This window comes from Balaenoptera borealis (assembly GCF_965194805.1).
Source record: "Balaenoptera borealis genome assembly, chromosome: 16".
In the NCBI taxonomy this organism is placed as follows: Eukaryota; Metazoa; Chordata; class Mammalia; order Artiodactyla; family Balaenopteridae; genus Balaenoptera; species Balaenoptera borealis.
The window spans coordinates 49595078-49609118 of record NC_138872.1 but is presented as its reverse complement, the minus strand read 5'-3'; the positions used below and the strand labels follow the sequence as shown (position 1 = coordinate 49609118).

The window sequence follows — 14041 nt, the reverse complement described above, 5'->3', positions numbered from 1 at the left end:
TTCAAAGGAGCTGTCAAGCCTTCCACTCCTCTAGTGAAATCATATTTACTTTATTCATCTAAATAATGTGGCTTATTTGCCTTCAATATGAAATTGTCTTGGCCTGTTTCTTGTTGATTGATTTTTATGAGATAACATATTTTTTGTGCCTCCATATGCCTCTCTGCTAAGAATGGAATGACTTCTTATTGAACAGTTCCAATTATTATACCCTTTCATAGTTTTAGAATCATTGGATATATTCAAAATGCCCAGCTGCTCATCTCCATTTTATTCACTGCCCATCTAGGCCCCTTCAAAAAATAAAAGGAAAAGAATGATCAAAATAAAGAAAAATAATAAATAAAAATTAAAACAATAAAAGCCACATACTCTATATTCCATTTCCAACACGTTGCTCTCCGTTCGGGTCATTATAGCAATTGGAATCCACTGAAATGGGCTATATTATTTTTAAGACTATTTTTTAAAAGCCACTTTAAGTGGACAACAGTTAAGGAAAGTACAGAGATTTCTCATATACACCTGCCCCTACACACGCATACTGTCTACTTTTATCAACATCACTCACCAGAATGGTACATTTTTACCAAAGATGAACCTACATTGACAATTATAATTGCCCAAAATTCATAGTTTATCTTAGGGTTCAATCTTAGTGTAAATTCTGTAGGTTTCGACATGAGTTGAATGACATATATCTATCATGATAATATCATACAAAATCTCTTGACTTCCCCCAAATTCTCTGTGCTCTGCCTGTTCTTCTCTGCCCCCACCCACACCCCCTGGCAAACACTGATCTTATTTTTCTCTGCACAGTTTTGCCTTTTCAAGAATTTCAGATAGTTGGACGCATTCAGACTTTTCCGACTGGCTTCCTTTGCTTTAGTAATATGTCTTTTTGTGGTTTGATAGCTCGTTCCTTTTTAGCACTGAATAATATTCCATTATCTAGATGTACCACAGTTTATTTACCCATTCATCTACTGAAGGACATCTTGGATGCTTCCAAATATTGACAGTTATGAACAAAGCTGCTATAAACATCTGTGTGCAGGTTTTTGTCTGAACATGAGTTTTCAGCTCATTTGGGTAAATACCAAGAAGTGCAATTGCTGGATTATATGGTAATAGTATGTTTAGCTTTGTAAGAAACTGCCAAGCTGTCTTCCAGAGTGGCTGTGCCATTCTGCATCCTCACCAACAATGTATGAGAGTTCCTGTTGCTCCACCTTCTCACCAGCATTTCGTGTTGTCGGCCTTCCAGATTTGGGCCATTCTAAGAGATGTGTAATGATGTGTCATTGTGGTTTTAATTTGTAATTCCTCATGACATGCGATGTGGAGTATCTCTTCATATGCTTATTTGCCACTTGTATGTCTTCACTGGCGAGGCATCTGTTATGGTCCTTGACCCATTTTTAAATTGGGTTCTTTGTTTTCTGATTGTTGAATTTTAAAAGTTCTTTGTATATGTTGGATAGCAATCCTTTATGTATCCTCTGCAAATATTTTCTCCCAGTCTGTCACTTGTTTTCTAAATTCTCTTGATACTGTCTTTCACAGAAGTTTTTAATTTTAATGAAGTCAATACTTGAACAACTACTCAGTGAGCTTAAATTGTTGACCCAGGAAATCGTGAGCTAAATAATCGGTTTCTGTTTGGAGCTACTAAGATTTTTGGTGGTTTGTAGCACACATTATCATGGTGATACAGGACTGAAACTCAAGTGCCTGAGAGGCTTTCTCCAAGGTTAGAGAACCGTAATGAGGACCCCTGCAGCTCCTCAGCCACCAGAGCCACAAACTGCCTCCATGGGTTTGCTTATCTCTCCAACTCTCAGTCGCTAATCATGTTCTCTGAGCTTCTTTGTGAATCACCTAAGAGCCTGACAACAGAGGCAATTAATGTTGGTCCTGTTGAGGCAGAAGACAAAGGAAGAGTCTTGTGCAGGAGAGGAGGTGGCCTTTCCCTGTTATTCTCCAGACCCACTTTTTACCCATCTCTTTTTCCAAAGCAAGACAGAAAGAGGTGAGAGTATTCAAATAGCTGAGATGTGTGATCCTAGGTCCAAACTTTAAGGAGGAGGAACTTTGGTTGGGGGTAAGATGCAACTCAGTACAGGTGAGCATTGAGAACCTGTAAACAAGAGATTGTTCAGGCTGAAGCATGGTTGTAACATAGGCAGGACTATGCCTTTGGTGCCCCTCTCCTTCCTCTCTCAATTCTCTTCTCTTCCTTTCTGGCCCTAGGAACTTCTATCCTGTCAGCAAATCTCAGTGAGGCATTTAGCTGACCATGGCTTAGGGTGTTACCCACCCCATCCCCCCAGAGATAACTGGACTTTCGTGCAAGTATTCAATACACACACACACACACACACACACACACAAATTAAAGTTAGGATGGGGCTGAGTAGGAACCTTTTAATGCTATCTAAATCACACCAGCTGACACTGCCTCTCCCCCAGAAGTTCTAAGGGTCCCCTTCCTCTCTCCTTCTCCCCTTTCCTTACCTTCTCTTGTCTAATGCACAGCTGCGATCTCCTTATTTCTATCCTTCTTTCTTTCTATAATATTCTATGTTTCTGTCAATTGCACAATGTAGTTTTCCCGTGTGTTTCCTCATTGGCCTATAAGTACCAGTAGGGCAGAACTTGGGACCCCACCCACCTCCACCCAGTTCCCTTTCTCCCTCATCCTTATTGCAAAGTGCAGTCCCCCACCGGTAAGAGATTGCATGCAATCTGGGGAAATTAAGAATGGTCTCAGGAAATGTCAGTAAAATGCAGAGCCTAGCCCTCCCTGTAAAATACAGGACCCCTAAATGAAATTGACAAGCAGTTATCAGCTGAACCAGTTTTCAGTCCTTGATGTATTGTTTCCCAGTTTTTATTCCTTGAACCTCTTGACAGCAGCTTCCCTTGAAAATAAAATTATAAATTTCTTCATATGTGGAATGAAGTCCATTGTTTTACCAAACTAGACTCCCAAGTAAACATGACTGAGCATCATGAAAATCAGCACAATGGACAAAGCCACTAAAGGAAAAGTGATGGGTCTGAGCCAGAGAGTCCTAACTGCTTGGGGGCTCTGGACCCATTTGAGAATCTGTGAGAAGCAGTGGTCATTCCTGAAACAAGCAAATGCATAGAAGCACAAAATTTGGGGTGGAGACAATGTTCTCGGACCAGCGTCCAGGGGTTGCCTGAGGGGAAAGAACTCTGGTCTAAAGGAAGGTGGGCAGTGGGCTCTAAGAGGATTTAACACGCCTTATTATCTGTTCACGATCGGCGGCCAGTTCCCTGGGGTTCCTGGCTGTTGAGGAAAGCGAGTGTGTGGGTTCAGAGAGGAGCTTTAGCTTGGAGCCATGGTTATCAGTGGGAGAAGGAGGCAGGCGGGACAGAAAAGAGGCAATGAGAAGCGTTGCTGGGATCCATAAAATTTCGCGGCATAATGAGAATTTCTAAAAACTGCAAGTCTGAGTTAGCAACGTTATTATACTGTCACCCAGCCTGAACCTTCAAGCTGACAATTTGCTGTGAATTCTTCTTTCATTTCTTTTTTTCTCCTTCCTTCTGGAACCATGTGTATTTTTGCCTTAAGACACAAAGGTGATGGTGTAAAAGGAAAGAAGGGTGTGTGTGTATGTGTGTGTGTGTGTGTTTAAACGAAGGAAACATTTGAGAATATACTAAGTGTTGAAATATATGAGAGGTTTCTTATTGGGACACAGGTGAGGGTTTGGGGACCTAAGATTGCTTTTAATATGTATTTTCTATTTGGAAGATCAGCATTCTACTTAAGAAACGGAGGAAGGCGCAAGCATTTCTTCACTGAGGTCTGTGTGGGCAGCAGGTATCTTGCACTACTGTAAGCCGCACGGCATCTGTCTTTCCCTGCCCGTGATTAGCTTGTGCTTGCACATGGTCTCCCCAGACAGTTGCTTCTCAGAGGCTCAGAGGGCAGTGGATTTGGGGTCCGCACTCCAAAGACAAGAGGCAAAAAGGGCTCAGAAAAATAACCAGTGCCTGCAGGTTAATCTCCTGTTAAGTCTGTGGTCAGTCAGTTTACCTGTTTATTGCCCGAGTTTCCAATTTCAGCTCTATGAGACCAATTGACTCCATTTCTTCCATAGCCAAGACAGTGCTTCTAATCAAAGAATCTCGGGTCGTGGGTCCCAAGTACACCGCAGAGGGTCACTCGCCAGCCTGGCTGTCCTTGAGTTGCACTCCTTCTTGTCAGGAATTCCAGCCTGTAATCTGTTGGATTCATAGCCAGGGTTATCAAGGGGGACGGGACATAGCGCTAGACAGCAACGGAAGCGGTGGGTGGGAAGCGTCTGGAGTTACAGTCAAGGAGACCAGGGATTTCTGTTGAGAGCTCCCTCTTGACTGGGCAAGTCCTGCCCCTCCCTGAGCCACAATGTCTTTCTCTATGAAATGAGGCACTTAGACCAAGCCAGGGGTGCCACTCAACTGCCTTCAGTTAACATAACCATGTGAAGTGACTTCAGTATGTGACAAAGGGAAGTGGTGGGACCTCCGGCTTGAAATTTTTAAATATATGGCCCTCTTAAGGGCATTCAAATTTAATTTTAAAAGTATTTTTACATTTTAAAAACTTTCAATTTGGGAATAATTTTAGACTTAAGAAGTTGGCAAAAATTGCACACAGGTTCACCCATGTTCATAGCAGCATAATTCACAATAGCTAAGAGGTGGAAGCAACCCAAGTGTCCACCATCTGGTGAATAGATAAACAGAATGTGGTACATACGTACAATGGAATATTATTCAGCCTTCAAAAGGAAAGGAGTTCTGGCAGTGCTTCACATGGATGAACCTTGAAGATATTCAGCTGAGTGAAATAATCCAGTCACAAAAGGACGAATATTTTATGATTCCACTTATATGAGGTCCCAGAATAGTAATATTCTTAGAGACAGAAGGTAGAATGGCAGTGGCCAGGGCCTGGGGGGAGGGAAGAATAGGAAGTTATCATTTAATGAATGTAGAGTTGAACGTGCAGGATCAAAAGAGTTCTGGATATCGATAGCGGTGATGGCCGCTCAACAATGGAGATGTACTTAAAGTCGCTAAACTGTACACTTGAAACTTTAAAATGAAAAATTTTTATATTCTGTATATTTTACCACAATAAAAAAATTACTCTTTTTTAAATGACAACAAAGTTCCCGTATACCCTTTATCCAGCTTTCCCAAAGTTAACGTCTGACAGAACCATAGTACAATTTATCAAAGCCAGGAAAAACGTTGATATAACACTATTAATTAATCTACAGACTTCGTTCACAGTTTTCCAAGTGTTCCACTAATGTCCTTTTTTCTGATCCAGGATCCAATCCAAGATTTGTATTACATTTAACTGTCGTGTCTCCCTAGTCTCCTCTGGTTTCAAAAATTTCTGCAGTCCTTATTTGTCTTTTATGATCTTGAAGATTTTGAAGGGTACTAGCCAGTTATGGGTTTGCCTGATGTTTCCTCCTGACTGAATACGGGTTATGTATTTCTGGCAAGGAAATTATGTAAGTGATGTCTCCTTCTCAGTGCATTGTATCATGAGGCACATGATTTTGATACGTTTCATCTGTAGTGAGGTTAACTTACATCACTTGGTTGAGGACGTCTCTGCCAGGTTTCTCCACTGTAAAGTATTATTTCTCTTTGTTTATCATTATATTTCCCCCACTAATTTTAGCATCCTTTGGTGACACTTGCCAGCCACAATTATTTATGGTGTTTCCAAACGGTGATATTCGATTTCTGTTCATTACTTCTACTTTTGTTAATTGGAATTCCACTGTAAGAAAGAGTTTTCCATTTGCCTCTATTCAAATTTAATTTTTTAAAAAAAATCAGTAAAACAGAGCCAGAAAAATGTCCCTCCAAAGCTCACTGGTGCTCTAGAGCCCCAAATTTCCTTTCTTGTGTTAAAAATTCTCAGATTCTTCATGCCCTCCAGAATAGGAAGTAAAACTCCAAGTTCGCACCACCTGACAGTGGTCATAAGCACAAGTCTTTGGAGAGCAAAAGATAAGCACACTTACATTTTCTTTCCTTCTCCCTCCACCCCTGCACCTTTTTGATCAGATCTTACCATTACCCTGAGTACATCAGCAGGGTTAAGTAGAGAAAACATTCAAGAATCACTGAGCCTGGAAAAATGCACATGAAATATTTATGTTTAATTCTCCCTGAAGAATGTGGTTTTTAATGAACAGGAACAAAATCACAAATGCTACAGTGTTCTAAAAGATTTTCATTTGCACACCAGACCCCTAGCCAAACTTGCTGTGCCCTTGAAGTTCATCCAGTATCTGCTTCTCTGGCCTCAGGCCCCCTCCTCCTTTGCCAGGAATGTCCCTTGAGGGCCCTTATCTGGGCTGCTCCAGGCTGGTGTCACCCGCTGACAGACAGAGCCAATATTATTGTAGAGTTTCAGGTCTGCACAGTCCTAAAAAATGAAGGAATAAAACATTTTTTTCAGCTAGCTATTTGTTCCTGTTATCCATTGCTGAGTAACAAACCAACCCAAAACTTCTTAGTATAAACAACAACCATTTTATTATGTTCATGGACTTGGGATCAAAGATTCATACAGGGTACAGTGCGGATGGCTTGCTGTGGTCCACATGGGGCCCATTTCATGGGTAATGGTCTGTAGTTTTCTCTTCTTGTGATACCTAAGAGAAGAGAATGGAGAACTTGGTGTGGGGATGAATATAAAGGGAAGGCTCCACGGAGGAGAAGAGAAGATTAAAAGATGGATAAAAACTAAAGTAATGGAGGAAAGAATAGAAGGTTTGGGGGGAGGGGAGGTGAACGGCATTACATAAGAAAAGGTAGGGAAATGGGGAGGAGAACGGTGACAGGGAACCAGAGCGCCAAGTCTGACAGGGGGTTCGCAGGGGTTTTCTCACATACATGCCCATCCCAGGGGACCCCGGCATGCACCCCAGCTCTGGGGTCCCTGTTCTAGGGCGCCACCAGAAGCTAACCACGCCTGTGTCTGTTTGACTCTCCACAGCTCCCCTTCGCCGAAGGCCTGTATCATTTTTATCACAATGGCCTGGCAAAGGCCAAGAGGAGACGCAGCCTGCGCCATCAGCAGCAGCTGGAGAGAGACCCCAGGGTGAGTTTTCCTGGAAACCTGCCTTCTAACCTCTGTTGCCGCAAACGAGCCCATTGGGGGGGTGTACAAGGGAGCAGGCAGGAATTCTGAAGTAAAGGCACTTGATGTGTAGGCCAAATGGATCCCTTGCAGAGTGGTCCTGGGGACTCTGCTCCTGTCTTACGCATAATAATTAAACCCTCGATCGGCCGGAGGTGGGGGAGTAAACAGGAGTACCACCTCTTTTCTGGCTTTTTCTCCTGCGTTACTGTGTGAGGACTGCTGGTTGCCCAGGGACATGCTTTGGCCTGCGATGGCTGGGAAGACACCAAGCAGTTTAATAAGTCATTTTATGGGCGGTTTCTACTGGTGAATCCACATGCTCTGAGGAGACTGCCGTGCCCCATATGGCCAGTGAGCGATCAGCTCACAATAGGCAGTGGACTTCTCCGTGTCCAAGCACGACTGAAGCCACAAGACCTGCTCAGCCCCTCTTCCCACACTGTTCTTTCTGATAAGTTACCCCATGCCCCATGCCTTCTGGATGCTCATGACTCCCACTTTTACCTCCGATCTTTACCTTGCTCTTGGACACCAGCTCTCATTTCCTACTCCCTTTCCCCTCAGAAACCTAAATTCAACTTTCTTGTAACCAAACTTATCATCTTGGCCATAAAGCAGCTCCTTTTCCAGTGTTCCCACTTCCTGTTTTCTCAGAATAAGAACTTTGGGCGTCGTTGAATCCTGACTGTCCCCACCTCCTCCGCCCTCCCCACGCTCATTCAACTGGGAGATTCTGATTTCTCATACGCAATTCACCAAGAGGGAAATTAATAATCCAGGCAGTTTGCTCTCTGTACACTGAAGGCTTCATACCCTCTTCCCCAGGACTTGGGCGACAGTGGATGTGAAGAGGGTCAGACGTTTGAGTTAGAGGTTTAACATGAGACTCCTTTGGAGCTGATGGAATCTGGAATCATTCTTGTGGGGCTTTTCATGCGAACATTTGACTGGGTTTAATGTGGCCTTTAATTAGGAACGTAGATGAAACAGACTTCCCCGCAGATCACCAACTGACAGGCCACAGGCAATTTTCCTTTATCTCCTCAACCCAGGGGATCCCGCATTCCCTAGAGTGAAAATACTGCTCTGAGAAGCCCCTTTATCTTTGCTTTTGCAGTAAGATCCAAGCTGCCGGTGCTGTCAGCCCATGCCCAGCATTAGTAAAGGGTCTGTTGTAGAAGCTGGCACCGTTACCTAAGGGAGAAGCTCTCCTTTCTGTCATCACAGCCTTGGCCTGGCTGTATCAGTTCAGTGTCTGGGGATGCCCTTGAGAAGCCCTGGACAGATATGCTGCCTGTCTCACCTGTGGACCCAGAGTGGGTACCAGCAGACAATGACCACTCTGGGGCAAGTGACACTGGTTTTCCCTATGCTTCCTACCTGCCCCATGATCTTACCCTTTATGGCCAATGTTTTACTTTTATTTATATAATTCTTAAAAGTTCCTTTGGTTTCTTTTCTTCCACAATTAAACACATTGCCCCGAGATCATTCAGAGAGGCACATAAAAGAAATTGGGGCAGAAGGAAAGTGGTGCTTAAAAGGCTTGGATAGGGAAAGAGAACCAAGGAACAGTGAAACTAAGAAGCCATCGTTGGGTTCAGAGAGACTCCTCAGGCCCATTAGGCTAAGATTTTCTTATTTTTGCACTTACTTGAAATGATCTTTGAAATGCTGATTCTTGAAGTGTGGAGTGATGTTTCTGAAAGAGAAGAAAAGATGGGATGGATAATAAGGAAGGAAATCATGTATTGGTGATTCCAATCATTTGTCTTTCTCCTCAAAATAGTATCTATTTTAACCGAAAGGAGCATCCATTCTCCATTGCCCATTATAAGGTCCCGGTAGCCATCTGCCTCTACCTGGTAGGGGTATGCATGTACCTGCCCACAAAGACCAAGAGAAGAGAGTAGCAAAACTGAAGGTTGTAAATCTCCCGTAGCTTTTATCTGCCTTCTCATCAAGGTTAAATGTCAGGGCTGCTGTGAATAATAAAATCATTTTAGGAAAAGAAATAAAGCATAAGACCTCATGATTCTTTGCAAAAAGAAAAAAAAAACAAGAAACAAAAAACCCTGCTAGTAATGACTGCCTTGTTCCAAAACATTAGATTAAGGCCTCAGTCTTTCCTGCAGGATGTCCTTGTGGTCACCTAATTTTGGCATCGGCTGACAGGAATCGGGTGACTACTCTTAAACAAAAAGCATTGATGATGAACAGTACAACAGCAGTGTTATGAGGATTCTGGAAGCCCTGTGGGTTTCTAGACCTTAAACTAAGGGCAGATATGTCGAGTTAGGATACCTCAACGTGGGGTTACCCAAGCACATTCAAACAGGTTTCTTGTCTCTTGCACAGACATTGCAAGTTACTTTTCATGAATCAAGATCTTAAGAACAAGTTGTTTTATCCTCCTCTGAAACACGTTGTCTCCTAGGCTTATCAGCTTTAATCATGCTCGCAGCCCCAGCTTCCTTCTTCCCCTGTCTCTGCATTACTTCCTGGCCTCTCTCACTAGCTGTCCCCTGGCTTGTGAACGACAATACAGAGCCCAAGGAGCCATGTACATAAGTCCGGGAGGGTTTCAGCTTCTGTAGACTCTCAGGGCTCAATCTACCTAGGTAGCTTTTTAGCCAAAGAAACTACCAAGATCTCCTATCAACCCAACAAATAGAGAAGAAAAAGATAGAGGACCAAGCTTACTTTTGGTTTTGTTTTGGCTTCAGAACAGAAATTTCAAGGATGTTTGTCCCTCATTTCACGACTAACTTTTATGTTTAAGGAAAAGAAGAAAACGACTAGAAAGGGATCACATGGACTTTTTGTCCAGGCCAATACAGGGCTGCTTTCAATTATCTTTATATTTGTTCATCAATATTCAGGGCAATAGCTAAGAAAAAGATTCTGGTGCAGACTGTTTTAAAGGTATTCTCTTGCCTTTCCATTTCTTTCTGCTAAAAGGACTAGCATAATGCCATGTAACGTCATTTAGACGCTAAAAAGCAAAAACGGTGTCTTTTTTATTTCTGGGTATCTCTGTATAGTGCAGTTCTGAGCACACAGTAGATGCTCAAAAAGTGACTGTCAAACGAATAGATGGATGGTTAATGATTTTTTTCAGAGTTTTAATCTATGAAATAATACTGTTCATCTCATGTTTTCATTGCTATTCTAAAATGTGCATCCACTAGGAAACAGAAGTATAGCCTTCTTTCTAACGCTTCCTTTAAATACATTCTTAATTGTGGGTAAAGGAAACCAATTCATTTCATCATTTTCAAGTCTTGTCACTGAAAATCCCATGAGGAACCCGTTTTTAATTTCCACAGTCACTCTGTGTTCCTGATCATATTCGAAGTCACAGTGCAACCACCGAAGCAAGAACAACATGTTTGGAAAGTGTGTGGATAGCTAAAATAATTTGAAGATGTAATAAATAAATCCAAAGCTGAAATGAAATAATAAAACCAAAAATTCCTTCTCAGCATCAAGGTCAAGAACAAATAATCCATGTTCAAAACCTCTGTGACATTTGTGAAACTTTAGCTAAGAGCAGCGTCAACAAATCTCAAAGTCAAACCTGACTATGGTCCACAGTCTACACATCAAACCCCATACGTTCTACAAGTACTTGAAAAGCTGCTGGGGAATAGATTTATTTAAGACATTTGTTTCACAGTCCTGTTGAATCATATCTGCTCATCTGACATAGAGAGCATTGAAATGAAATACATTCAGAAACATAAAGACTCACATGGTTCAATAACACCCACCAGTTATATGGAAGCCAGATAATTTAACAAAAAATAACCTGAACGTCATTTGTTGCGAGAAGTTATATTTGATTCAAGAATTACAAACGTTTATTTCCTTTTCTCAGCAATGCTACTAGACCATCCAATTATCCCTTGGGATCATTTTTACACCCGTTTCGAGTCAGAAACTCCTATCCGTCCGCTGAAACCTTTTCTCAGTTCCCCGGTCTCAAAGGACATTTCATGTTTCCTCTGTGCTCTGTACACAGGAACTGTATCTTCCTAGCTTCTTCCTCATCCAAGTGTATTCACATGTCTTATGACCATAGGTGTCAGCACATGATCCCACAGTGATTCACTTTTGTTCTTTAAAGGTCTATTCTGAGCATATTTGTGAGTTTTCAGGGCACTCCAAAAACCCACAAAAGTTAGTTTCACTGGATAGTCTTCAAAAATCTCATAGAACGATACAATCTGAACAAAAGAGAATTTTGCCTATTCTTTAAAACTAACTGGACATGACTGGTGTGATCTGTTTGTAAAAATCTGAATAATGAGTGAATCAGGCTTCCTTTGTCCATGGGACTTAATAATACAATAATTGATATTATTTTTTAATGGATTCATTATCATAGCTGAAACTCAGGTGGTTGACAGAAGCTGGGAATGGCTTGTAATTGCTTTGGGCACTTCAACAGTTCAAACAAGCAAAGAAATTCATTTACGTTCTTCCTCCACAAGTTACGTTAAATTTTGTCATAATCGCTAAGCTCTTAGCTTCCAGTCTTTTCAAATACCTAACATCAGTCACAGTAATTTGTAATGATAAGGACAATCCACTTGTATGTATTGTGTCTTTCCTTGGATTAATATTAAATAACTGATCACAGTCGTCCCTCAGTTTCCACAGAGAATTGGTTCCTGGACCCCCGCGAATACCAAAATCGCAGATGCTCAAGTCCCTTATGTAAATGGCATTGCGAAGTTGGCCCTCCATATCCGCGGGTTCCACATCTGCGGATACGGAGGGCTGACTGTACTTCGATTAAAATTTGGAGAAGAGAAGAAAAAACACAATTATGTTCTGGAAAATCTACTTTCAAATAGAAAATGTCGTGGAGAAAAATGCCTTCCCTCACTTTTCGTTTTGGTTTTGACCAAACCTTCCTCCAGTGGGCGTGTCCTCTCCTTACGTCACAGTGACGCATGAGAGTCTCAGCCTGCGGGACTGCTAAAAATAGAAATTAGATCATTTTAGTGCCTTTAAAAAAAAATTTATAACCCCCCCCAGAAAAAATAGCTTGGTTTATTTGGTTGGTTTTGATTTTTATACCTTAAAAAAATTGTTTCTGGTTTCCACATTTCTTTTTTTTAATAGGTTGTTTTTTATCTTCATACGTAACTCTAAAATAGTGAGGTTTGAGGTTTTGAGATACTGCTCTAAGAAATGTATAGAAATCCCCTAATTTATCTTCTGAATGTCTTCTTTAGGGAAAAAAAGAAAGCCGATAGATTTAATTATATTTTACTTATTTAGAAACACAGACATGGTGAGTTTATTATAAATCGTATAGCAAATACAATAGTATTTTGAATTTCTGTAGAGCTTTTATTCCAGAGGGCATTCATGGGTGCCTTTTCTTCATCTTCTCCTTTCCTTGTACCATGAGTTGGACCAACAGATGCTATTCCATCTTGAAATGGAGGTAACAAAGAGGTTGACGTGTGCCTGAGTCGCACATGAGTTGGAAAGCTCAAAACAGCAGTTCGGGTGCCCAACAATGGTGACCATCTTTTCCAACCTGGATTTAGGTCTCTTGGTCAGACAAGGGAACAACCTATTTGGAATTGGGATTCTCACGGGGAAAAGACGGTCCATGATGCATGATCATAAGAGCTCGATGGTCCATGAATAAAGCCGTGCAAGTATAGAGTTGGCCAATGGTGGGGTTTGAAAGTGGAACGAAATTCCCTTAACTCTTGGGGCCTTAGAGGCACAGATTAGCCAGAATTCCCAAGAGAGACTCCTCCGTGGAATAACAAGGGTTCATGGGTGCATCTGACATGTCTATTGCAGACAGAGAAATAAACTGGGGACATATGGAACAGAAATAAAGTGATGTTGATGCCAGAGAGTGCAGAATAAGATAGAGAAGGAGAGACAGAGGCACAGGAAACATTAAAAAAAAAATTATTGGGTGCGACTCAGCCCCAAACCCACCTCCCAACAGTTGTCATGTGACCCCTTCAGTGACCTGGACCTTTCCTGTTCTGTTAACAGCTCAATTTTCTATCATAAAAAAGGGAACCACATTGCCTACCTTGAAGAGGTATTCACTCCATAAGGAGTGCATAGCAAAGTTTAGCATCATTTCTTCCCTTTTTCCTCTGGTTTTCCCTCCCTGCTTCTCTCTACCTTATTTCCTCTCCTCAAGAATCCAGAAGCAACAAGCACACGCTTTTAGAATGTGTGTCTCAGGGTTCAAGAGGAAAGCTGCTTTACAAAAACTGAACTACAAATGCAAGTGAATACCTGTACAGTGCAATCCATTAGGAGGGCATTTGGGCTCATCCGTCTCAATGCCCAGCCAGCCAGCTAGTGACCCTCTGCACATAAGTGAGGAGAAAGCAAGATTACGCTCATGACATTTCTGCAGGAACCAGACCACTGAGTAAGAAGAGGCCAGAGGGGATCTCTCTGGGGCTTCCTCTCAGTTTAATTTGATAACAATCGTAAGACTAGTTCGTGTCTGTTGAATGCTGTTGTCTTAGTTTGGGTTCCCGCAAAAAGCAAACCCTGAGACAGGGGCTTAGAAGAGGGTCACTTATTTGGGAGGTTGATTCTCAGATGCACAAGAGAACGAGTAAAATGATGGAGGGAAGTGAGGAAAGCAAATAGAGGGTGAGATTTTTAGCAGGTCTGCATTGTAGGCAGCTGAGACTCAGTCCCACTGGGGGCCCTTCAGAGCTGTCCCACAAGGAAGGCGGTTGCCCGATGAGTAATCTACTGGCTCTGTCTCTCATTTTTGAGCTGACCTGGGATGTTAAATCCCTGGCACTTCCGAACTACCCTGTGCACAGGCTG

The 14041-nt window shown here is 42.1% G+C and overlaps 1 protein-coding gene across 1 annotated transcript in view; it reads left to right on the top strand.

The window, feature by feature from the left end:
- The window catches only part of PCSK2 (proprotein convertase subtilisin/kexin type 2), a 216948-nt gene that overhangs the window by 13319 nt on the left and 189588 nt on the right, over positions 1-14041 (top strand). Inside the window, exon 2 of the mRNA XM_082361545.1 lies at positions 7055-7159. Within this exon, the coding sequence (XP_082217671.1) occupies positions 7055-7159 (105 nt within the window). The remainder of the gene's footprint in view (positions 1-7054; positions 7160-14041) is intronic.